Source organism: Corvus moneduloides, chromosome 5 (genome assembly GCF_009650955.1).
Source record: "Corvus moneduloides isolate bCorMon1 chromosome 5, bCorMon1.pri, whole genome shotgun sequence".
Classification (NCBI taxonomy): domain Eukaryota; kingdom Metazoa; phylum Chordata; class Aves; order Passeriformes; family Corvidae; genus Corvus; species Corvus moneduloides.
Genome location: NC_045480.1, coordinates 50,307,813 through 50,334,444, shown reverse-complemented (window position 1 = coordinate 50,334,444; position 26,632 = coordinate 50,307,813). Strand labels below are relative to the sequence as shown.

At 38.1% G+C, this 26,632-nt stretch overlaps 1 protein-coding gene across 12 annotated transcripts in view; it reads right to left on the bottom strand.

Moving 5' to 3' along the window:
* RAPGEF2 (Rap guanine nucleotide exchange factor 2) overlaps window positions 1-26,632 on the bottom strand; it is a 186,593-nt gene that overhangs the window by 108,416 nt on the left and 51,545 nt on the right. For 9 of the 12 annotated variants that reach the window (XM_032108455.1, XM_032108460.1, XM_032108464.1 and 6 more), the window contains exons 1-4: window positions 24,894-25,088; window positions 21,362-21,432; window positions 17,751-17,807; window positions 2,809-2,892 (exon numbers count right to left, since the gene is read on the bottom strand). In XM_032108455.1, the coding sequence (XP_031964346.1) occupies window positions 2,809-2,892; window positions 17,751-17,807; window positions 21,362-21,432; window positions 24,894-25,073 (392 nt within the window). In that variant the 5' untranslated portion in view covers window positions 25,074-25,088. Of the gene's footprint in view, window positions 1-2,808; window positions 2,893-17,750; window positions 17,808-21,361; window positions 21,433-24,893; window positions 25,089-26,632 lie in introns of those variants that run through there. The other 3 variants (XM_032108462.1, XM_032108470.1, XM_032108471.1) reach the window with 1 other exon arrangement.

Here is a 26,632-nt window from a genome sequence, read left to right as displayed (position 1 = left end):
GGAAGCCCTCAGTGTGAGCAGGATCAGCAGCCCAGAGAACCTGTCCAAAGGGATTTACTACAGGTGCATGGGGCAGGCTGACAAAAAAAGAGAGAATATTTTTTAAGTGGGGAAAAAAAAAAAATGAGGCATTTTCGATGGTGAGATGCCTAGGGATGAACTACATTTGGCTCTGGGAAAAGAAAGTTAGGGAAATGAGAATTTTCTGAGTCAATAGGATTTGGAGAAAGGAACATACTTCTAGCTTTCTACATATTTGATTGCTCCTACACAGACTTCTTGGCTCCATTCTGCTCTCTTAATCACAAACTTCACATGTTGCAAAAAAAATATCCTAGTGGCTTTTTAGATGGCTAAAGATAAAATGGATTAAACTGAAAAAACCCCACACTAAAATAGTGTAAATACTAATTTACTATTGCAAATTTAATTTACTCAAATGACAAACAAAATCAAATTTAGATGATCTCTACTTTGCAGTGTTTAGGTCTCTTCCTATCACTTGATGTCAGTGATGCATGAGGATGTGCTCCATTTGCTAAACCACAGCCAGTTCATTTTAACAGTAACAGGACATCAGGACTCACAAATTATGCAATGTTCAAAAAGGCTCTTGAAATTATTACTCCCTGTATATATAAACAGTCGGTTTCAGCAAGCACTTATCCAGTAACTGTCTTTTGTCCACTTCTGACACTACTCTTTAGATTCCAGAATACCACCTTACCAGTTCTTTCTGGACAGCACCCTTTTCAGTAGGTTTCACTCCCTTTTTTCTAGGGCACTGTAAAATTTCACTTTAGCATTTCTGCTAATCAGTCTCTTCTGCCTGGTATGTATATCTGAGCAGTTTGCTATTGCTCTCCCAGCAGTTCCCCAGCAGCATAAGTTAAGCTGAAAAACTTAAGTTTTCTTCTCAGGCCATTTCTTTATTAAATAAATAAATCAATAAATCATTTATTAGCCACCAGTATTCCAAATCAGAAATTTAACATGGATGCCCTCTCACTTTTTCCAAGTTTCTTAATCCTGGATGAGCCCAAAGCCCAACTGCAACTTACTCATTTACAAAGAAAAAATCCTGATTAACCTTGTCCTAAATTTTAATAAGGCCCTCACCTACCCTTCAATGACTACAGCTTCTAAGCACAAAGTCCCTCACTAGAATGCCTCTGGTTTTACTCTCACGAAATATTTTCTATCTTATGTAATTAAAGTTTCTTAATTTTGCTTTCATGGACTTAATGTTATCCTTGTTAATTAAAAAATTGTCTCTCTTGCATTTGCTCCCCAAGACACCAGCTTTGACATCTACTTGACCTCATCCACAACTATGACAGCTATTCTTATGCCAAATTCCATGCCTGTGCTTCACTAAGGTATCAGACACTGTCCCAGATGTCATTTTATACATTTCTCCATGTGAACAGGCCTTAAATGCTCCGCTTATTGTCACAGGACCTGTAATTTTCTGTTCATTCTACCAGGAAGAGTCTCAAGCTCATTGTTTATCTTACTAAACCTCACCTCTCTTCAAGTGTCCAAGTGACGGAGGCACAAGCATTGCTCTATTTCAAAGGAACAGAAGATTCCTGCCATGGACTATATACAACCACCCTACATTAATTCAGGTATTATATATCTCTTCTCCTGGTATCTAAAGCACTTTCTGCCAGCTTTTTTCCTGGCACTGCCTGCTCATGGATGACATGTGGGACAATTTTCACTCTGCCAGAAGCAGGGGTCCTATAATCTGTTGTTTTGCTACTTTTTACAACAATCAGTTTTGCATCTTTAGCATTAACTATTCGATGGCACATCTAATATACCTTTTTATCAGCAGTGCCTGACAGACACAAGACACTTGGTTGCACCAAGAACATGCCACAATCACCAAATGGAAGCCCCAAGGTTTGCACTGCTCTCCCACTAAAAGGCAGACTTGAAGATCTAATGCCTCATACGCCAACCAACACTAGCCATAAAGTGGTTTCCCACCATTTAAAATTGAAAAAAAATTTCCAGTGCTTTCATTATCATGATACTATACAGAGACAGGTCAATCTTTCATTCTGCCTTTCACAAATTTTATTTCATGCCATATACTTCAAAGGAGCCTTTTATAGCAGTCTGAATGAATATGCCTATAACCAGCATTTTAAAATAATTCTGCTCTGCTTCCATGAAAATGATCCAGCTCAGTCACTTTAGTCTAAAATCCTTGCAACCACTTGCATTTTTTTCCATAGCTCAAAATATATATATTTTTTTTTTACTGAAGCAATATGAATTTTGAGTGCCTCACAATCAAACTTTCTTTTTTCCATGTAAGAAACCACTCTTCGTTGCAAATCCATTTGCATGAAGCACAACCTTATACAGAAGCAGCAAAACCTGCAGTAACATGATCTAGGCGTATGCTAAAACATGCACCAAAGACCTGTGCACAGTAAGTAAAGCCTCAGGAAAACATCCAAATTCTAATGTATCCTATGATGTGAAGTTTGATTACTCACAGGAAGAGACTCAGTACTTCACTCCATTTGTCAGGTTTTTCGTGGTTCTATTTTTTAAATCGACAGCATCTGCATGATACTTTGGACAGCTGTACACTGTCCACAAAGATGGGCTTTCAATTCTAGCTATGGGCAAGAAACAGCTACCGCAGCTAGCACAGGAGACATGTGTTTATATTTGTTCTTCTGTGCTTCATTAAATATAAAACACTGCCTTTTAATTCCAAAAATTCTCTACATCTCATGACTTATGTTTAGAATATAGAACACAGTACATTCATAGCTGACATACCTGCTCCTTGGAAGAAACATGGATTCTTTAATGAAGACTGAACCAGACAGCAGGATATACCAACAGGTACCAATATCATCAGGGCTGGAATAATTAAAAAAAAAAAAAAAAAGAAGACACAGTTTAAAACACTTGATTTAAATTACTCACAGCAGTACCAAATTTGCACTACAAAGAACATCAAAGAGGCAAAAATGCTCCAAATTATGGACAGAAGACACAATTGAATTATTTGCAAAATAATTCCATGAAATTATTCTAATTTCCATCTGCAAATATATACATTATTATTTAATTACCTTGACTTTATTAAAAGCATCTATCTATCTATTTGGTAACAGCCCCATTCAAATTAAATGTAACCGTAAGTTATTAAAATGAGGCCAAGCTACAGTAAATATACTGTATTCTATTCTATTGAATGCATTGAAGAAGAATGACAGTTCTTCAGCTCATGCTGAAGAGAGCTGTAGCATCTTTCCCTCTATAAAATAAGGCATCCTTTCCCAATAGTAGCCATCTTCTTCTTAACCCTTTCTTCAAGACAGAGATTTTCCTTTCTGCATCAGCGTGCCTTTCTACAAGGTAAGAGACCATAGGAAACATTTGCAGATGGTAAATCTACATCAGATTTGTCAGCCATCATTATCTGCTGCTACTAAGCAGTGCCCCTTTCATGTCTCTTCCCAGCACAAGAATAAATTCCCAACAGAAGGGGCAAAAAGTTTCTTTTCCTCTCTCTTCACCCTGTAGAGAAACTGGATGAGGAAGACTTTGTCATCCAAGCACAGCTCATTCTACTGCAGGTTCAGATGTTGCTCCTTGAGTAATACAAAATCCTATTCATATGCTTAGACTATTTTTGGATAAGTAAGTTCAAATAATGTTTGGACAGGAAAATAAAATAGATTAAGGTTACAAGAAATAGCTGCAGTAGAAGTCTCATTCCATGTTGACAGTCAGCACTGAGAATCTCTCTACTGTACTCCAGTCTTTACCACGCCTGCGTCTTCCAGACAAAGTGACTAATTGAATTCAAGTGCATCATCATGAACTGCATGAGCATTCCTATCGAAAACCACATCCCTAGTGACACTAAGAGATGCAGATTACTTAATGAATTTGTAGCACCATCATTTTTTTAAATTAGATGTCTCAAGTCTTTAGCAACAACTAGGTCTAACTTTGAGCAAGAACAGCCCACATCTTTTAACAGTGATGACAGCATAGTATTAAAACCTAATCTTAAATCTTAGTAGGTAATGTACATGTTAGCAGCATATTTTCCATTTGAAGAACTTCAGTTTAAGAAGTACATACACGGTGGTCCTCAAAACAAAAGATCCAGCCTAAAAAGAGCTGAGAGCAAACCATCCAATCTAAAAACATGCTCTATTTTCATTTTCCACTGTATAATGTAGGCATGAGGAAGGACAGAAACACAGAGAATTAACAGAGGAAATTGAGGGGACACAATCTACAGCCAAGAACAGAGGAGCTGAATAAGAAGATGGAGTTTGTATTTCTTTTCTAGCAGCCAGTGTCCTGACCAGCGAAGTGACACTGGTCAGCCACACACACCAGACAAGTGACAACATCTTCAAAATCAAGGTTTCAAGAATACTTCTTTATACTGATAGACAACAGAAAATGAAGCAATAACTCAGTCCCACAGCTAAAACAAGAGCATTTGGATTCACATAGCTGAAGTGTTCTAAGCTGCCTATTCTGAATAGTGCCTCACATGCTTGCTTCTCACATGGGCCTGTATCACCCTCAAACTTGTTGGTCTAGACAAATCAACACTGTGCATAAGTGCAGAAAACCAGGTTAAAGCAGATCAACTCAAGAAAACCAGCATTTCCAACGAAAATATCATTCCTAAAAACATAAATATGCACCTGAGTTAAGTTACACATCTTTAAATATTCTTTCTTTCCTCCATGAGTCCTATGCTGACAGGCATACAACAGCATTGCTGCTGAACTGCAAGTCTGTTAAGGTTTTTTATTACACTCTTTAATAGATGTCATTCTATATACAAATAATCTGGACTAATTAGCACAGTTAAAAATTTGTGAAATAGAAAGTTTCAGCAATGGCTATAGACAGAGTGATTTCCCAAATACCTGGGAAGTAACTGTACTAGGATGTGAATAATAATTTTTCCATGTGGATTACAGCACATTATATTATCACATAATAAGTTTTGTGGTCTTGAGGGTGTTTGGGGTTTTTTTTTTCCTTTTCCTAAAAGCTGGCAGTTTGACCAAGTATTAAAGTGTAGCCTGACAGAAAAGAACCTGGGGTCACAGATAACTCTAAAGCAACTAATCTAGAAGATCTTTTTATGATTCCAGAAAGCCATTTCCAATGATAAAATCATTGAAGCCAAAAAAAAATAAGTCAATAGAAAGTATTTTAACTTTTGCAAATCTACTAATGTGCAAGCTTTTATTTCCTTCCTTTTAAGAGTTGATTAACTTTTTGAAATCCTCTCTCAAACCAACTATTTGTAAGGAGCTTTAGTTACCTTTCTCATTGGAGATCTTTTAACTTCAAAGAGAAAGGCAGCTAGTGGCTTTCACATGCACCAGTCAATATGTTCAATATTCAAATTCTTAAGGCTACTTTTGAATTTACCTTTGAATCATTAAAAAAAAAACCAAAACCACCTAGAATAATTATGCACTCAACTGCAGTGGTTTGATTTTTTCTTATTTGATCACACAGCATGACTTTTCAATCAGTTAATCATCCAACTCAGTTTTATCTTTCTTTTTTTTTTTCCAATTCACAGGTTTATTCTCTTTCTCTGCAAGTTGGCTCTTCAAAAGTTGTTGCTCCTTCTCACTTATCTGTCATGAACATCGTACTTTATCTACTTTATATGTCATCAAATGAAGCATCTGCTCCTTTGACAGCTGAAAGCACTGATTAAAAAAATATTAAAATCAAACTTGAGGAATACCATCTGACTGGATTTGTTTTCCCTTTGCTTTATGTATACTTAATAACTGGTTTTATTTTTACAGTTACATTTGAGAATTTCTAAGCTCTAAGGTATTTGCATCATGCATATCTAGTAAACTCAATGCTTTGATTATCTAAATAAAAAAAAAAACTTCAATATTGCTGTCACAGTAGTGGAATATTAAGACAGAACATGTCTGTATTCAAGGTATCTTCCCTGAAATACACTCTGTATTCTTCTAAAACTTTTATTGTCAGACAAAACATCATAAATATTTCCAAGACAGTCTTCAAGAGCAAAGAACATACATAGGGTATTAATTCTCTTCATTTTTACAACTAGCAGTGTCTTAATAAAGTTTTGAGCAAAACATCTGAAAAAAATCCCCATGTATAGCAAACACATTTCTTTCTCCGGAACCCACATGCTTCTCTCAGAAAAAAAAAAATGCAAATGAAACACTGATCTATTCCTTTCATATGAAAATATATTTAACTCCTGCACTTTCAACACTTGCTATACTCTCAGTTGATTAGAACTAAGCCTCAACAAAGCCATTTGGCAGCCAGCTTTTGCTAGACAGTACTGTCACAAGAAACACGTGCAATTCTTTCATTTTAAGGATTCTGGGCTTTCCACAGTCCTATTCAAACATCATGTGGCTTTCAATCAAGCTTCCATGTTTTCTGTACTATGCTTGACATTTGTTCATCAACAATGCATTTGCATTCTTCAGGACTTTTGTGCCTCTAATGAAAGACAGAAGGAGCTATAGAAGAAGCGAATGCTGAACTACAAAAGCACTTCTTCAAGCCACCTGAGGACTCATCCAAATACCATTTTACCCAATAGAGAACACTCACATTTGAAAGGTTTCCTTCGCAATCACATATTAGATTTTATTTAAACATTAAAATTGAATTCTAGAGAATAAGCCCAACCATAAAGTTTTCTTTCACTGCTAGAACAGTGCCTACCCCTGGCAGCCCCCAGAAGAATCTAGAAACTTTATTTGTCCTAAAGATATTTCTTCTGCCAAAAACAACAGCAAATAGTTCTAAAAAGGCTTTATTGTGGACAGGACACTTCCCCGACAGGGTTTGCAGTAGAGTATTAAGTTCACGTAAGCACTTCATCAGGAATTAGCTGAAGCAGGATTGATGCCGATGACCTTTCCACAAAGGCATCCTTCAAGAGACACTGGGGTTTTTTCAGCCTTGCACAGTTAAAGGGGAAGGTCCACAGCCACCTGTCAGTCAAGCTGATGTAAAAAGGAAAGACATCTGCTGAGGTAAGATCTTTCCAATTACTAGTTTAGTAAGGATGCCACTGCTGTCCAGCATCACCACGAGCACTGAAGCAGCAGCTGTCACACATGAGGAGACTGGAAGTGCAGTTAAAGCTCCACAAAGCAACGGAGCTGGTGAAGGGTCTGGAGCACAAGTGAGAAGCAGCTGAGGGAACTGGGGGAGTTTAGCCTGGAAAAAGGAAGGCTCAGAGGAGATCTTCTCGCTCTCTACAACTGCCTGAAGAGAGGTGGTAGCCAGGTGGGGGTCAGCCTCTTCTCCCAGGCAACAAATAATAAAACAAGATTCAGCCTCAGGTTGCCCCAGGGGAGGTTTAGATTGGATATTGAAAGGGTCAAGCATTGGAACAGGCTGCCCCGGAAAATGGTTGAGACACCTGTTGGTGCGACCCATCCCACTGCGGGGCTGGGGCAGTGTGATGCCAATCAATCCCAGCCTGGATCGAGTTTCCCGAAGAGGCAGACTCAGAGGGTGGGTCAAGGGGCAGCTCAGAAGCCTAAGCTGCACCCCCGGTCCAAGCTGCCTCCCCCGGTTCGGGAAAATTCCCGGTTCCTCGGTTGTTCGCTGGTTCTCTGTTATAACTCCCGCCTCTCAGTTTCCCCCAGTGGTTCTTGTTGAATTGTATCCTCCCCCTGGCTTGTAACTCATTGGTTGTTTTCCCCTTTCACCTGGGTTTTCAAATTCCCTACAAAACTGAGGACAAGCCTCGGGGGAGCATCCCATCACGTTCCATCCATCCCTCTGAGCTTGTTCGGGTTGCGAAACTTCTGACAATAAACCTGTTGGAAGCCAGACCAGAAGAGCCTCTCTCTTCCTTTACCTCCGAGCTAAGTGAGCCGATCCCATCGGCTCCTGCCGTGTTTCCTCTGCAAAGAAGCCAGCGAGCACGCACAGCCAGCAGCACCATTCCTGATGCCGAAGTTGCTCCTGCGACGCACGGAAGTAACGCAGCTGGACTCTCTCTGATCGAGGGCATGCCAGAGCTCGTGCCTCGAGCACAAGTACTGCGTTAGACACATCCCTGGAAATATTTTAAAAGTGTGTAGATGTAGCGCTTGGAGAGAGGGTTTAGTGGCAGACCTTACAGTGCTGGGTTAATGGTTGGATTCAAGTATTTCAGAGGTCTTTTCCAACCTTAATGATTCCACGGATCCACATGAGGCTGAAAGCAAAGCTCACCTAAGCCAGGCAAACAGCACTTCCTACCTAGTTTTGAATTCCTCTCTGCACTCTCCCTCCACTCTTGCAGGGCTATATGCATAGTGTGAGTGGAAATAATTGAAACCAGGAACTATAGACACATGTACATTTCCAAGCAGGCATACACAGACCTTTGCAGGCAAGCCTTTACTCTATATGTTGGGCTTAAGTGACAGAATACATTGCTTCAAATCCCTAAGACTGAGGGAAAGTTGTTGTTTGTTTTGGGATCTTTCAGCTACTGTTCTGGATATTCATCTGGATGAAACATAGGACTGTTAAAAGTTATACAGCCTACCAAAAGCAGCAAAGCTATCCACCTTCTCTAGCTACAGAAAACAAGATTTATTACCACCAAAGTTAGATGACACAAGCAATTTATCCTGCAGAGAATCAGAACGATGTCAACCCCAAAGCCACTCATTAGGGGCAGTAAGAACAACAAAATCAATACACAGTTATTCTGTCCTGAAAATAAGATTTGTGCTCTGCAGAAACAACAACAAAAGGACTCCAGTACTGAGATTTAATGTTCTTCTCTTATGACTACTATGACAAACCTACCTACTGATAAAGTTTTCAGAATATTCAGGTTCTAGCAGCAACCTTAAAGTAGTGCAAAACTGACAGCCAATACCAAAATAGCCACCAATGTGCAGGTTTTGTTAATAATATGAACTTTAGTTGTACAAATTTTGAATAAATCTGCTTGAAATCTTGGCTTTTGTATTATAGAACTTTTGAGAGCAGAGGATCTCCTGGGGAATCTACATATAATTTCCCAGAATGCCAGAGAACTTGCTTTACGGGAATTCAAGAGCTGGAAATGGAAAGCCATAAATTGGATTGCCTTCCCCTTGTGTTTCCCTGTCCAGCTTCCTTGACGTAGTCCTTTAACACAACTACAACCAGCAGCCAGAAGGATACCTTTCTGCTTTGAAAATTACACAAAAACCTGAAGATAGAACTATGCAGAGAAACTTCACAGCTGTCAGTAACTGTTCTGTCCGGAAACTTCAATTGCGTAATTATGCAATGGCTTATGACATCATTAGGTTGTCAGCGCTGATGAGCTTAGACAGTATTTTCAGACCGAGGCTTTCACATTTTCTAGCATATGAATGTTTTCTGAGACCTCAGAGGCACTCAAAATTCAAAAATCAGGAAGTGCTTATAAACGTCCAGTCTGACAAGACCCAAGAAGTTTGCAGGCTTTCTCACAGTCTCTAGTGCTTGTATCAAACTCTCCATGCTATGATCTATTAATGCCCCGAGAAGGGGCAGCTTCTTATTTCCAGATCACCAAGTAGCTACTTAAAACTAGGGCTTTATTTTCTACTTATAATTATTTTATTTCTATATAAAGCAATCAGCAGCACTTGTATGTTTGCAACTACACATTTGTAACTGTATATCTGAATTATATATTAACGGCATATCAAAGAAATTCTTCACAAGAAAACGTCCCCCACACATATCAGTTCTGTAAGACACCTCTCTACAGTAGCACAGGTGTTCCAATTCTAGCTTTTAGATTTCCTGATTACTTAAGGTGCTGAAAAACCCTCCAAAATATTCAGCTACATAAAGATTTAAATCAACCTGTTTGGTTGATTTAAAGGCCAAATAAATCTCAAGTATCTAGACCATCTGTAGTGTCTTCTTCCATCCTATCAAGTCCTGATAGATCACTTTTCTTTAAGACTTCTTTAGAAATAGCTAGGTTTTTAAAAGAGCAAACCATTTAATTCTCATTCTCCATCAAAATGAGACACAACACTACTAAAACCTCTAGAATAACAATTATATTCAGCACATGCTTATTCACTCAGGTTCAACTGAGATAATGAACATCATAGGTATGTACAGTGGCAGGAATCTGCAGGTCTTTGTGACAACTGCTGTCAAACATGCTTTAATTCTGTCAAATAAGACATCCCTTCAGTGCAAAATTCAGTACCTGGACTTGAAAGCACACGCTAAATAAAAGTCTTTGCTCTTATGCCCACCTTCTGGTCATTGGTTTCTCAGCCAACTGCTTTAAAACAGCACTTGAAAAATGCTAAGCAGCATGCAGGTCTCATTGGAAACAAGCACAGAAATTACTTCCATATAATTACTGCTTAATATTCATATTCCTTTTACAGTTGCCTCTATCCTGAGACCTAAGCAACAGAGGTGTCATTTTCCCCTCCAACACTGGACTGAATATTCCAGCAACTCCAGATGCTGGAAGGACCCCTAACTTAAGTCATCACCAACATCCAGAATTGCTTTCCATTCAGAGCTATTTTCAAGCTACTTCATAAAAAGGTCGTGAATTTGACAAGAACAATTTCTTGGTTGTGACAGAGGTAGTTTGATTTATGGAGACAATAATTCTTTAAAATTCCAACCAAAGGATTCATTCAAGACTTACATTTAAACTGGATATAGTACCATCATCCTACAAGCTATATAAAAGAATTTACACACAGAAGCATACCTAGCAGATTACATTTTCATGTAATCACACTCAGCATTGCTCAAAGTTGAATAAATTTCAGAAAGTAAGCAGAGTAATTCCAATGACATTGCTCATGTTCCCAGATCTCCACTTGAGAGAAGCAGAAACAATGGAAATTTGACATGTCAGAACTGGGACCTCTTTCAGATGTTTAAGCACTACATAAGAAGAAATCCCAAAGAACATTGCTCTGCAAGCTTATGCTCCATAGGATACTGCTCCAGCAGATTAATCTGTCTGTTTCTCTTTGCTCATTTTGGTTATCCTCTGTATGCTGAGAGCTATAGGTGGTTTATTGTTTTAACTGAATAATCATTGCCACAATTAGACACCAGCCTTGCAGTGCCTTGGGATGTCAAACATGTCTAAGCTGAACAGTTCTCTCAGGTAGACATCTCATTGCCTGAAGATCCTGCCCAGCAGCACTGTAGTGTTTGAACAGAGAATAACCAGAAAACTGTTTACTAACATTGTCAGCACTGTGTCTAATCCTCCTTATTAAGCCAGTTAAGCAGTTACCTGACATCTGCCAGAGCATTTCAGATGCTCTTGATGACATTAAGAGGTATATCCCAAACACAGAAGTAAAAGAGATTGGTACTTGATGCATCAGCCACACACAATTTTCAAATACTTTTCTTCTTACATGAACATACTGAAGTTATATTTAGAGTGAAGATTAGAAGTAAGAATAAATTTAAGACAGAGTTAAAGTATATTCAGTAACAAGACTGATAATTCAGAATTTTGAACTTCTGATTTTCACTAAACAGTGTGCGCATTTCAACTTATGTCCATGATGATCATCTATTAATGGACACAAGATGAAAACTGGTGTCTTGGCTCCTGGTAGCAACAATGGGAAATGCAGAAGAATGAACCACAGGAAACAATTCCTCAGTATTCATGAAAACAAATAATCAGAAGTATATTTTTCTTTAGGTTTGTATTCTTTTTCACTTCTGAAATAAAATCAGGGAACTCAACCAAGAATTTTGGTCAAATTAGAGAGTATTGCAGAGTGTCAGTAATGCCTGTCAGTCTAAGACAGTGGATTAAACAGGCAATCAATAAAAACATTATACAAATATATGCACACAAGCTAATTGACCTGTTGTCATTGAAGTCTTGATATTAGACTTGTACAGTGAATTAGCCCTTTATATCAGAAGAAAAATTCAGAACAAAAATTACTCTCCTAAATCACCAGAAAACAATTACAGAAGTAGGAAGATAAAATTTGCATCCGAAACTCTGAGGTCAAGACAGACAAATCTCTTGTTATCTTACAGCTTCCTAACGCTTCTCCAAAACCAAAGCTTTTATTCTCAGAATTACAACAAAAATATGATAGGTTTCATTGAAACATTTACAGTAAAAAAGGTGCAAAAACATTACTTCAGTCGTCATTCAAGGAAGTCTCAAAATCAGGTCAAACAATAACATAAATTTGGAACTGGCTGTGCAAAACCAACAGACTGTAACACTGATCACTGACACTATTAAGAAGCCTTGATTCAGTGTCTGTTTATACAGAGACAACTGCCAAGTCCTTGAATGTGTTTATTTTAATGATAGACATTGCCTAAAAAATTCCCCACAGAAAATGTAACCACAACACAACATATGAATCAGGTTCCTGATTTACTGCAGTGCAGAAATGGCAGTATCCCAACGACATTTTGGCAACCACCCAACTATCAGAAGGCACAATACACCTTTAGGAATATTCTCAGGACAAAACAGAAGACGCCAGCTGTGCTGCAGCACTTGTTTGCATTATTAAATGTACTGCTGCAGAACTTCCACAGAAACCTATGGATGTAGAAGAAGCATGAATATATATATTGCCTGCAGAGATCTACCTGAAAATTCTGATATTGACCCAGAGATCAGTGAATCATTTAGGTTGGAAAAGATCTTTACAATCATGAAGTCCAACCATTAAGCCGCCACTGCCATGTTCACCACTGAACCACGTCCCCAAGCACCACGTCTACGTCTTTTAAATACCCCCCAGGGGTGGTAACTCATCCACTTCCCTGGTCAGACTGTACCAGTGCTTGATAACCATTTTTATAAAGAAATCTTTTCTGATATCCAATCTAAACCTCCCTAGCACAACTTGAGGCCAGTTCCTCCTGTCGTACCACTTCTTACTTGGGAGATTCTCTAGTAATTCCTTCCTGCAGTCTTTTAGGATTTAGGTTTTATATCTGTAAGACATAAACATATGTAGCTATAGACCACATACACTGCATCTATAAAAGCACTCCATCCAACACAATTTCAGTAAGGTGGTGTCAGCAGCACTGTTCTGTTTAAAAATCATTAGACCCTGAGATTAGTTCAGCTGGCTAGAGCAGAGTGCTGATAATGCCAAGGTTGTGGATTTGATCCCTGTATGGGCCATTCACTTAAGAGATGGACATGATGATCCTTATGAGTCCCCTCCAACTCAGAATATTCTCTGTGTGCGTGTGTGAACAGCTAAAGAAGATACTTTTAGCTCATTTTTATCATACTTCAAGTCATGCTGTGCAGAAATGTAAAGCAATTTTGGCATAAATTTTTGTTGGTTTACATGCACTGCTTATGTCCTCCTAAGGGTCTTCAGGGCAATATGTTACTGTGAAAGAACTGTAAATAAAATAAATGTCACTTTTATCGTAGGACTTAAAAATGTGACTCTTAAGATTCCCACTCTTAAAAAGACTACTCACAGATCTATTTCTCACCTGTCCTTGCTCAGAACTATTGCCCTGAAGCATTTTTGAGACATTCTGCTCTCTCACATGAAAGACACTAACATTTGCATCTAAGAAAATAATTGTTTGAGTAGCTACAAAGAAGTTGTGCTCCTTTATTCTATTTCCAGTTTTCATTTGTTTCAAGATTTGATTGCTGGGCCAAGCCAGTCCTAGAGCAGGCTGCATGACTAGCCCAAAACCAATGGGTTTGGGTCTCGTGATTTGCCATGGTAATGTAATTCAGAAAACTTGGCTAAGGCTGGATGGTGATTACTGCTAACAGACCTGAGAATTTAGTTCTAATCATGGAAATATCAAAAATGATCAGCAGAAATTATATATCTTTATCTTTTTTACAGCCTTCACTTTTCATCCCCTTTTCCCTCCCCATTCCACCACCATTACAAGCACTACAGTCTTAATACAGGTAGGTGTTTTTCATTCCAGACTGCATGACAAACTGGGAATAAGGAAAAAAACAAGACACAACGCAATTGTACAAACACAGCTTTTTGCCTCACACCTGCCTACCACAGTCGGTAACTTAGAAACTAATCAGCTTGCTATTTCTCATTTCAGCTGTGGACATTCTCTGTAGTAATAACTCCATTTTACACGCAACATTTATTCTCTCCAATCTCCAGTTTATATATACAACTCCTACTTTTTTTTCTCCACACTGAATTTTATTAAAGGTTATAAACTGAATTACGTAAGAGCACACAAACATGTTGACATTAGACAAGAGCTTTTTCCAGCAAGAGACATTAACACTAAAATTCAGTTCAAGATGTCCAAGAGATAACTACTCTTCTTTAAACACTTGTCCTTTTTTAAGAATCAACACCATCACAACCAGTAGCCTACTACTAAAGTCCTACAGACTGCAAAATTTGTTACTGTTACAAACTTTAATCCAAAATGAAATCTTCTCAGTGGGGACATATGGGAGGTAGGACCGTATATCCTATCAGGATTTCATTTGAAGGATCTCTAAAAAAAAATACACACTTCACAATAACCTGGACTGAGGTTTCCTTTGTATTTTTTAAAAACAATACAAGCAGTAACTAAGTTAGTTCCAGATTCAATTGCTCAAACTACTGGGAATGTAATCACAAAACTGTGTTGTGCTACAGCCTGGCAATTCAGAAACATCAGGTTTTATTATTGAATGACTTTGGACTCCAGGTCATCAAACCTTAACATATTTTCTGCCAATCCAATAACCTTAGTGAAGAAAATAAGGGAAGCTTAAAAAGATACAACACTTCCTTACAGAAAGAGTAAGCCAAACACCACTAATGCATACACACAAATACCAAACAGCGTGGCTGAAAAACACATACAGCCCTCATATGACTAATGAGGAGGAAAAAGAGGTGCTTGTTTTATTAGACACATACTCATTTGCTTACATCCAAAGCACTTATTGCCAAAGATTCCTCTGCCATCACAGCACAAAATTCAATTTTGATCTGAAAAATTTTGTTCAACTCTCCGGAGGTATAAACACCCTCTACCATTCTGCTAAAACTTTGGTTTCCAAAGAAAATGCTAATTGGAAGCAGTTAGAGACAACAAGAATTACTATCATGCAGATATAAAAACAGAACATTTTTTTTCTTTGGACTATTGATAAAATATATATTAAGTGAACAAAATAACTATTTTTTTAATGAGATCTTTAAGTAGATTTGAATAAAGGTAGCAGGTTAAAAATTCTGCAAAACAAATATGCGTGTCAGGTAAGCCTCAATTCTGAAGTTTTGCTTTGCAGGTTTTAAGCCCTTTTATCATTAACTTCCCATCAAATGAAAGTAGTAGAATGACTGGGAAATGAAGAATAACTCAAGCTGAACTGCCACTTCTAATAACCCAGCTTCCATTTAAACAGTGAGATGGCCGTAGGGTTTGAGAATTTGTCGCTACCATGTACACCCGCTGATAGTGAAGTAAATGCAGATGAGATGAGCCAGTTTTAAACAACGTGCTCCATTTTATCCCTTTGGTCATAAAAAAATAAATCTATAGAACTACTATGGAAATTAACAACTTATTTTTGTTTTTTTAATGCAGGATAAAATAATTGCTGTGCTTGTAAGGAATGCACATAATTATTTTCAGCATTGCTACACGCAATAGAAACTTACTTTTCTATACATACCACTGACAAGGCAGATAGGCACACGGTTTTCAAAATGAAAAATTTTTGATCAAATGAACAGTGCAACTGCATTAGTCTGCACATTAGCATTTAGGGATAAAGATTTAACTTTTCTGCACTGAGACATTAAGTTGTGCCTCAGGGAGGTCAAACACACAGGTCAGTTAACAGCTCCAACAGTTGCAGCTATTTGAATAGATATAGCACCCAATTTCAGATTTCAATGCAAATATCCCATCATGGAAGGGGGGGAAGAAGTTGTAACTTAAAAAACAATCTAAAACGTTAAAACGTAATGCTCTTTTAGCCTTCATGATGAAAATAAGAGCATCAAGTGATAAACTCTGATATGCTCATTAAAAAGTAACCAGGTTGCATGTTCCAAGCTGATTTCCTATAGCTCCTGACTGAGTGGATTGATCCTAGCCTGGCTATCACTTTGCTTCTCTCATGTAGTATTCAAAAGAATTTTTCCAAACATGTACATAGCAAAACTGGAATTCTGTTTTTCAGATGAGTACATCTTCAACACATAGGCTGAATTTGTGAAACAAAAAAAAAAAGGATCCCTCCAAGTTCATTATCCTAAAAATAGAGCACTGAAATTAGACTGCAGGTTCCATGGGACTTTCATACTAAGTAGAACTCAAATTATTCATTAAAAAAAAAGTAAAGCTACAGCTCAGAGTAACAGAACATATATTTTTAGTTTCAAAATATGGAATTCTTCTTTTTTTTTTAATGAAAAATATTAATTGTTAACTTTCAGGTTTAGCCCATTAAACATTAAATCAGACATGCAAAATGCTAGAACAAGCACATTTTGCGTTAGCATCTATATCCAGAAACTGCCAAACTGCCCATTAAATCTTTTGAATAAATCATGGGGAAAAAAGATGTCAAGAAGCAACTAAACAGGAATGACAGGCAAACAATCAAAGTGAAGATGAAGTCACATGAAAGGAGTGACAAAGGAAATCAGTGCAAAAGAACTACAAAATGCACTTCCAGTTAACCCAGATTTCACAATCTCCTGTTTGTAAATTGTATTTTTTCAGGCACATCTTTTCCATAATTTTTGCTTGCACTGAGTATATGCTTAGCTAGCAGTATGGATTCATTCAGCATATAATTCAAATTTAAGTCAGTGGTTAGAATGACCAAAACACTGGTTCTAAACAAAATCTCTATTACATGTAACAGACACAAACCAACTACCTAGAAAAGGACAAATCACCGGCACAATGGTCCCTAGCAAATTAGTATGTAAAATGAATAAAGATTATATTGGTCTAATTAAAATTATCTATCCACCTATAGATTTTATCTATCCACCTATAGATTTTGACCTTGTGTATTTCCCATACATAACATCACTGGGTTTCGTTAGACCTTAATTTAACTTTGCTGAATGGTCAAGGCCCAGCATTTGAGCTCACTCAATCACATCTTCCTCCTGATGCTCCGTATAGGAAAAATCACACACGTACAAAAGAAGGCATACAAGTGTATTCTTTGTATGCTTAAATGTTCAAATAATGCCAGACAACTTAGAAAAATATGTGCTTACAGTCTGGGTTAGGGGCAGCAAGTAAGAATCTGATAAGCCTTTTGTTTCAATAAATTGCGTCCATAAATGAAGCAATTACAATTCTCAGATCTCTACTGTAAATCTGAGCTGACAGTAGAGCACATCCCTGCTAATTATAAACCATGTTAGATTTGTCAATTTGGCACCACTGGCACAAAAAGCTGATCGCTACTACTTTCGCAAAATTGAAGTAAGACAAAATGACAATTAATGAGAAGACATCTCACATCCTCTAATTTTATATAAATTTAGCACAACATGCACCACCAAGCAAGAGCTCCCTGGCACCAGCAAATTTCTCCGCTGTTTGATGATTAAAATGAAGTGGATCATCTATATTTACAGACTGTGCACTCAGCAAGGAATTTTGGCATTAAACAGTCCTCAAGTCACTTTAATATGAATTAATTCTTTGAACATCATACAAAAGGAAGCAGAAATACTTACTAGTAGAGAACTTCATTTGCTTCATGCCTTTCATATCTAACAGTTTCACACATCAGTCTGAAAGAGAAGAAGTCAATTTTAGTTATGACTCCTATCAGTGTCACAAAGACTTCAGTTTCTAAAGTTACTCAGCATTTCCACAGGTAACTCCAGCACTTACAGAAACTAACCACTAATTTAAATCCAAGCTGATTCATAATTTAAGGGAACAAATTGTAAAATCTAAGCACCTAAGTTACTAGTTCATCCAAGATCAGATTTGATTTAAGGACACTAGATGTAGCTGTTCCCATAAAAAATTCTATAAAAAATAAGTAAAAATTATACAGATCTCATTTTACAAAGTGATGTGGTAAAAGCAAGTAGCTTTATAAAAACAATTCTGAATTTTAGAAACCGTTGGAAACTTATTATGTGCAACACTAATCAGAGATACAATAGAGAAACTGCTCTCTTTTTCAAGTCAGGCCCAAGAGATAAAACAAGAAATTATGTTGCATGGTAAACCAATGCTTCTCATTTTGCTAAAATTCAGCAACTTGAAAATTACCATGAGATTTTAATGCTGAAATCCCAGAGGGCTCAAAGGAGAGAGAATTTCCTGCAGGAAAATCCTCTGTCTAGAGGAGAGGATTAAAGTGCTTTCGTATTCACTGTCTGCCTGACAAATGTGGCATAATAGAGAGCAACTATAATAGAACTTACCACATATTAGGAAATGCAATGTTAACTTGATGTAGAAAAATCACAATGCCATTTCTGTCTATTGCCTTAAGGAAAGAGCCCTGCGAATTACTGGGGGTTGGGGACAAAACAAATCCCCCTGCTTCCCCTGGCCTTTCTATAGCTCTGAAGCAGACTGCAAACCCCAAGGCTATTTGACAGTCAGACAGAGATTTACCTAAGAGGCTCATGAGAACATTCAAATAAGGAACTATATTTAAATTTTGGAAATAAATTCTCTTTCCTCACATAATCCATCATCAGAGTCTCGCTGTATCAATCATCAGCTGCCAGCAGTAATATCATAAGCAGACAAAAGCACTCAAGAATTGCTGCTCAGGCAAAAGTCTAAAAAAGTTGATTTGAGGCCTGTAAGAATTGGTCTGGGTTTGACGTAACTTTCAATTGCCATTTCCTAGATCATTCATTTCAGTAGTCAACAGACTGCTACAAAAGTCACCATAGCACTCCTCTCTCACAGGATTTTACTTTCTACTTCAGCCCACTGAGAAATAATGATTTTTCTGTTCAGAAGAGGCAAGCTTATAGTGGTATCATGACTATTCATAAATTGTAATTAGAAAATTGAAAATCTTAACTCTGCTTGCAAATAGATAGATATAAAAATTAAGAATCAAGTTTTACTACCACAGACTTTCCCAGACCCTGGTATTTTAGATCTACACTCTGGACCATCTTTGAGAACTTTTCTTACAGAAAAATGTCTCTATTGTACAAAATTAAGCATTATGTATTGCATATCAATTTCAGCTAATGAAAAAGCTTTTTGCATCCTGGCACAGCAAAAAAGCTTTGAACCACAGAACCATCTTTTTTCAGACACTTTACCATAAAACTGGGTCTTGTAAAAATCTTTTACAGACACTGAAAAGCTACTGTCTGCTTCTACCTCCTGGGTTTTCATCCTCCCTCTCTGATCCTGTTTTGAGAGGGAAGGGGAGCACAGACATGAAGTCACTGGTGAGAAGATACCAGAAGAGAAGTTATTGCTAGGAGTCAGATTTAAAAATTTAAATACTGCTCAAGGATAGTCTGTGCCCTACTGGTCTGAAACTATGCTGGGCAATGTGCCATCTAAGAGCAGGAGTCACAGGAAACAGAATCACTTCAACAAGCAAGTTCTGTTCCCCTCTGAATTGGGATAGAAGGAAGCACATTCTTGATAAAGTCACGCAAGTTCACCACTGGCACTGAGTTTTACAGCATTTTGGGTCCCATTTTTAGGACAGTAATAGGGGAGAAAATGCCTTTTACAGAGGTAGCCAAGCATTTCAAATTTTGTGTTACAGTGAAACAGCTAGAAATTACAGTGACTAAGTAGTACAAACTAGATTGCTTCCTTAAATATTTGAAAAATTGCATTAGTTCTGGTCAATACTGGTGTCCAATTTTTGCTCAATCACTCAAACGTGATCTTTATCCGCTTCCTAAACAAATGTAATAAATTACAGATGAGATCACCAGCAAGCCATATGGTAAGTTATTCACTACTAGAGGCTACATTTAATACACTAGGTTTTAATGATTCTCAGAGGTTTTTGTGGCATTCCACTGCCACAAGAAGAGTTGTATCCTAAAAGATACTATAAAAGCTTTCAGTCCAGCATCTGCTGGGAGCCCAGCCTTTTCCATGTATGGTACTGTAAACAGAAGCTCTCTTTGAGGAATTCGCTATGCTGGGAGAGTGAGTTCCTCACATTCCTCAGCAAGAACCTCATGCTGCACAGGAAGCCAAGAAGCACACATCAACATACCACACAACCATATGTGCAGGCTTTGATCTTTGTAAACAAGTTAACATCAATTCGACTCCAGCTATGCAAAACTTCATGTGCTAGAAGTATTGCACTATATAATAACATAACACAAAATATTTTAACTGAATGGGACCATGGCCTCCTTCCAAAGCAAAAGTAATTACAGAGACTTCTTTGAAGTTAACATTCACATTGCAAAATGTGTCTCAAGCACTTTGGAAGAAAGAAAACCCCGCCTTTTATTTTCTCCAAATTACAGAATATTGGCTTGGGAATGTGGACTCCCACAGAATGACAAAGCAAGAGGCCAGAAATTAGAACTTAAACCAGCATTAATCAAGGCAAAGTTGCTTCAGCATCTTCAGATGTGGCAAATGTTGGCAAAGCTCAGGACATAAAACAGCAGTTATTCACCCTCTCTACCCACAGGGCATACAGGAGATGTGCTGGCCTCTTTCTGTAGCTGCCAGCCTCACATTAATGCCCAAATACCCTTAAGAAACCTCTGCTGTAAAATGATGTAAGCTGTTGTGTGACGACAACTGAAACAATAACTTAAAAATCAAACAAACACAAGTCTTTACGAAAAAAAATAGGAAGCTCTCGTGGAAGTTTTGACTTGAATTTATTTGTTTCAAATCAAGAACCTTTTTAATAAAAAAGTGTGGATGACATTTATCAAGTATTATTACTAAATACTATTTGCATGTGTTGTACATAATGTGTCTAAAATTTCAAACAAAAGTAGGCACAAACTGAAACAGAAGCTGAAAAACAGACTCTGCTCTCATGATTATATATTACATAAATGATTTCATCAATATATGGGCTTGTACTCTGTACGTAAAGCATTTATCTCTAGTCCAAAAGTTTGAAAAGAAAACAAATACATCCATACTAGGCAGAAATAGGAAGGACAGAACAGATAGAGATACACTATGCACACATACAAGGAGGAAGAGTTAGGAAAATAAAGAAGGGAATAGAAGAATGCAGTGGTAGGCAGTTTGAGGTAGGGTACACAAGAGTAGTATATGGTTACCAAAATTACTGTTCCTTTGCCTTGTTAATGCATTAACATATATGGTTTTTAATGACAAAGTATCATACCTTAGCTGATGCTCTCTCAGATTAGACAATGCTTCCATTCCATGTAAATATGAATACACAATCTCCAAGTCCTACAAAAATAAGGAAAACATTATTAGTATTCTCAGTTTGGTACAAGCTGTTAAAATGCTGGTTTTAAAAGCATCCAAAGCTCTCTTAACAGGGGTAGTAGGAACACTTCCAGGAGGTTAAAGGCAAACTACAGGAACACCTTTGATTATACTTTGGAACTTCACACGAGGAAGAATGATAGCACGTCCACGTCAAATACAGAAACCTTTCTGCTTTTGCTGTCATTACTCTATGTCTAGAAAACAAGCCTAGTCCAGAATTACAAAGAACTACTTTGCAACTATCACAGTCCTGCTTTCCAAAGCCAACATCCCAAAAAACTTTCATTTACTTTGTAAAGCAAAGTCATAAAGGAACCGATCTTTTCATGTTCAGGGGAAAAGAAAAAAAGTACAACACCGTCTAACAAAATACCCCATTGTACAAAGATATTTCTAAAATTGCATCCTCTTCAAATGGAAGATAAGCCACAATCTTAAATAAAAAAAAAAGCTGGCATAAACAGAAAATTATTGGCATGAGATAATAAAAAAAGTCAAATATGATCCTTGTTACAATATGGTGAAGTGTTATATTCAACCATTGTGGACGTCCAAAATCCAGCTGACAAAACATTAATAAAGATATGAAAACAACATCCAAGACTAAAACTTCCTAAAATGCAACTGTGGAAACACTAATGTCAGGCTAGAGGCTTCGCTCAAGTTACACTTAAAATAACTACAGTGCTTAAGAGAAAACTTCAGTGAAGCCAACAACCTCTATTTAGACTGATTTAACTTTGGCTCATGGATTTCATGCTGTTTCATCATCCTTTTTCTTATTTTAAAACTTGCTAGTTGAGAGACAAAGTATGATCTATAATTCATTAAAAATCAGAGCAACAGTCCACAACCACTAACTGAGGCTGACAAAGTTGAGAATAAACTAGCACCAAACACAACTCTTATAATTTACTGTAAGAAGATGTTTTCAAGTAATGGAATATATCAAAGCTAGAAATTCGTGAAGGATTTGATCACTGTGAAATATTTGTGTATTTAAAATTGCCTAAAAAGTACAGAAATACTTGTTTTTAGACACAATGAAAGAATGCTCTTTGGGCAAAGACAAAAGATTGAAATCACAGAGAGAACTTGAATTTAAGAAAGAGAAAGAAAATCCACTTAAATACATTAAGTGTAGGAATGTGCTGTACTTGTTAAACCCATGGTACAGATCAGAAAAGATACCAGGAGTTACGCTCAATGGCTAAGGCTAAATAGGTGTCTCTCATTCTGTAACAAAAATGTCTTTTTCTCACAGTGGAAAAGGCAAACATTCCGTTTGAAAAAGCAGAAGGAACGCACAAGCCAAAGTGCTGCAATTTCACTTCAATTCCAGCCCTTCTGTTCCCTTGTCCTCTAGAGGCTTTGGTCCTTCGAAGAAGTGGAGGGCACATCAAAGACAAAAGTAATTATGCATGTATTGGGATGGAGGGGCTTTGTGCACAGAGGGTTTTGAAGAGAAAATACAGTAGTTGCTCACCTTTTCACTTTTTTTTTCATACTAATAAAAGTGTGTGAAAAGCCATGTCTGCTGTAGTCAGTGACCTGCTCACTCGGCAGACAGGCTGGAGGTGAGCAGAGGCTCCCGGGAGCCCTGTGCTGGCGGCAGGGTGAGATGCAAGCCAGACAGTCCCTGTGGCACCGCTGCTGTTCAGCCAGACATGCCGGACTCCACGGCACAAGCCAACAGCTGCCCTGGGAAGCTGGGAGCAGACCATTGAGGCTTGGATGCTCATAGCAGCATCTTACATGGAAAAGAGCCTGGCCAGAAAGGGCTGCTCTAACTCAGTTCCAGCAAGCCTCTCTAACAACAAGCAGAGAAAAAGGGAGAGTAACCTTCTGCCAGCAGCTTGCACGGAGGTTGCTCTGGAGCGGCAGAAACTTTATCTGCTGTAAAGTATTCACAGAAGAATAGAGAACCATTAAGGATGCTAGCTTACAGACCTTAAAGTGGATCGATGGGTATGTAGTTTGTGATGGGAGACACAAACCTGGCGACCAACCCCACAGATGTACAAAGGAGTGATGAACACAGGTTATGTTCCAAGAGAAATGCAGCTGAAGTGACTCAGAGCAGCGGGAATGCATTAAATCAGTGAAGGGAGTCACAGAACCATAGAACGGTTTGGGTTGGAAGGGATGTTAAAGATTCTAATTCCAACACCCCTGCCATGGGCACGGTCTCCTTTCATTAGACAAGGTGGCTCAAAGCCTCATCCAGCCCAGCCTTAAATCATTCTGACCAATTCCAAAAGCAGCAAAAACAAGGTATGTTTAGAGAATTAATTTTGGTTTCTTTTCATAAGTAATTCCCTTTCAAAATACAAGCATACTTGTCAATTATTTGCAAATACAATGTCCCATAGGTGCCCAGATGAGGAACTGCAGATGGTGGAGGTCCTTGACTTAAAAAAAAAAAAAAAAAAAAACAAAAACAAACAACAACAAAAAAGGGGGACAAAGAGAGATTTTTAAAAAAAGAAAACCTCTAAAGAGCTCTAATAAAGGGGAGGGGTGAGGAAAAAACACAGCTAATGAAATCTTTACTCGTGCTTCCATCATGGCTGCTGGCTAAAGATATATTGTCGCTGAGAACTAAGGTGAGGGGCTTTTTTCTCGATTTGGAAAAATAAAAAAAAAGGCAGCACGAAAACATTCTAAAACCTCAGCTGCCATGCACTGGATGTTTCCGACAAGTGCCAAAGTGAGCTGCTGCCCATGCCTTAAGCGGCGTCTTTCCAAAGGCGTCTGGCAGGGAACAGCTCCCTCTAGCACCAAAAGTTCGGCATTGAAATTGAAGTAACAAAAAAACAGCAACACCACTTTCAATCAACTTCGCCATAATACTGCAAAGTAAAAAACACTACAGTAGAGTCAAAAGAGCAAATATATATTCATATGTGGTCAGCAGGCTCTGCACACTTCCAGTCAGCCTGCAGCATTAAAGAGGAGGAAAGCAAATTAAAAAAAATAAAATCAGAATGTCAAGTTATTGTTGTTAGGTCACATCAGTTTTCCATTTATCTCAGGAAAAACTATGCTGCACTTACTTGGCAAAAAACACTCATTATCGAACACAAATAGCTGTTTCATCTTCTTAATTCAAAGTGAATTGACAGAATGCAAGAGTCCTTCAGAAACATCTGTGTCAAATATTGCAATATCCTAAGCAGATTCCAAGTGCTGGAAATGAAACCATTTCACAAAAATAACACAGGCACATAAACCTAGGCATGTGAGCTATGAAAGTTTTTGATTTTGATATTCAAGACTCTTGACAAAAGCTAAACTTCTAAATTTCTCAGGAAAAGAACTCTCCCTTTCAAGGACACAACACGCCTAACATGATTTACGCCGACTAGTCAAGCAAACCCCTTAGAGCAGCAGCTAAATTCAAGCCCCCTGTGACTTACACAGACATTTCTGCCAGTCCGCAGCGTCCCCGAAAGCTGCCTCTCGCTAATGCCCAGGATATATGGGAGTAGGCAGGTGACAGCAGCGCAGAGGCTTCCTCGGATGCTGTTTTTCCAAGGCGCGTACCCGAATGGCCACCGGGGGGCAGAGCGAGCCACCGAAACTCCAGAGAACCTCATGCCCTCCCGTTTCTCCCTTCATTGCTCCCAATGTAACTTTGTAAGAGTTTAAACATGTCAAGAGGAATCATCACTGCTACAACTGGTTAAATATTCTGCTACAGGAAGGACTACTTATCCAAAAGCGCAGAGGAACTACCAGCTTTCTGCTTTCTAGTTTTATCCAGCCACCACAATAAAAAAAAAAATAAAAAAAAAAAAAAAAAAAAAAAGGCAAAAGCCATGCAAAGGTTCAGCTGATCTTGCTACATAAAGGTTGTGGCAGCAGTTTGACGAAAACATCTCAATGGAAACTCCAAATCCAAAAATGAAATGCAAAGCACAAATAAGCGCAGCTTTTAAAGCATGTTTTTATTTAAATGAAAGCTAAAAGACTGAAATCTAATCTACACTTAAATCTGTACTGCAGCCAAAGTCATATGCTTGGGTTGCTGTGTGGGAAGCAGCATGAAATTTGTTTAATTCAGTGTTATTTCTTAATTTGCTTGTTTCTGTGGTGTCAGATGGATCACTTTAAAGTTCTGACTGTACTTTGAAACAAAACAGACACTCAAGTTTTAACATAGCTCAACTTCAATTAGATCTGCAGAAACATACTGGTCTGCAACCTTACCTCTGCTCTCCATGCTAATAAAAATCTGTCTACTTTTATGCCCAGACTTTCTATCCATTTGATTTGTGCTTCAAACATATTTGGCAATGCCAGTTACACAAACCAGAGAAACCCAAACCAGAATGCTGGCCCCAAATTCATACTAACTTAATGAAGACATTTTTACTTTATTAACATTGACAGAGAGGTGAAAATTACTTATTTTGGACTGAAAAACTTAAACCTCTCTAAAAATTGAAAGCTCACACTGTTTTCAGTCCTGGTTTGCATTAAGGTGTAAAACTACAGGCCAAACATAACCATTCATCCTTGCCACAGTTAAGCAAAATCCTGAGAAATTCATTGTTCTCCAAGTAAGAAATTCACTCATTTCTGTGATGTGGCAAACAAGCAGAGAGCAGCTTTCATCTTAAAATAGTTTGGTTTCTTTCAAATCAAAAGGCAAAAATAAAAAAACAAGCTAATTCCTTGATTCACTGTCTTGAAGGATAGAAAAAAAAAAAGAAAAAAAACCAACTTTTCAAAGCACCTAATATTCACCTGAGGCTCAAAAAGGTCTGTATGCTGAGCATTCGGTGTCCTTTGAAAGGCTGATCTCTTAAAAATAACCTATCTTTAGTTCACATTCAGACAACCACCCTGAGAACCAGGCTCCCCGAGAACCAGGCTCCAAGGGGAGGGCGTATACTCACTCCCCATCACATGTGGCCACTCCAGACCACACCCCAAGCCCAAGTTTCACTGCTGTGAGGACAGGAGGTCCCACCTGGTCCCTCCATGCTGGGCTCCTGCCACCTCCCTGGCCCCAGGGTGAGCACCTGCTCGCAGGGACCCAGCTTGGAGCCGCTCACTGGGCAGCATGAGACACGAGCTGCAGTGTCGGGGTAACGGAGGCAAGTGCTCCTGCAGCACGGAGGAGGTGGGACCTACACGTCTTTGATGGGAT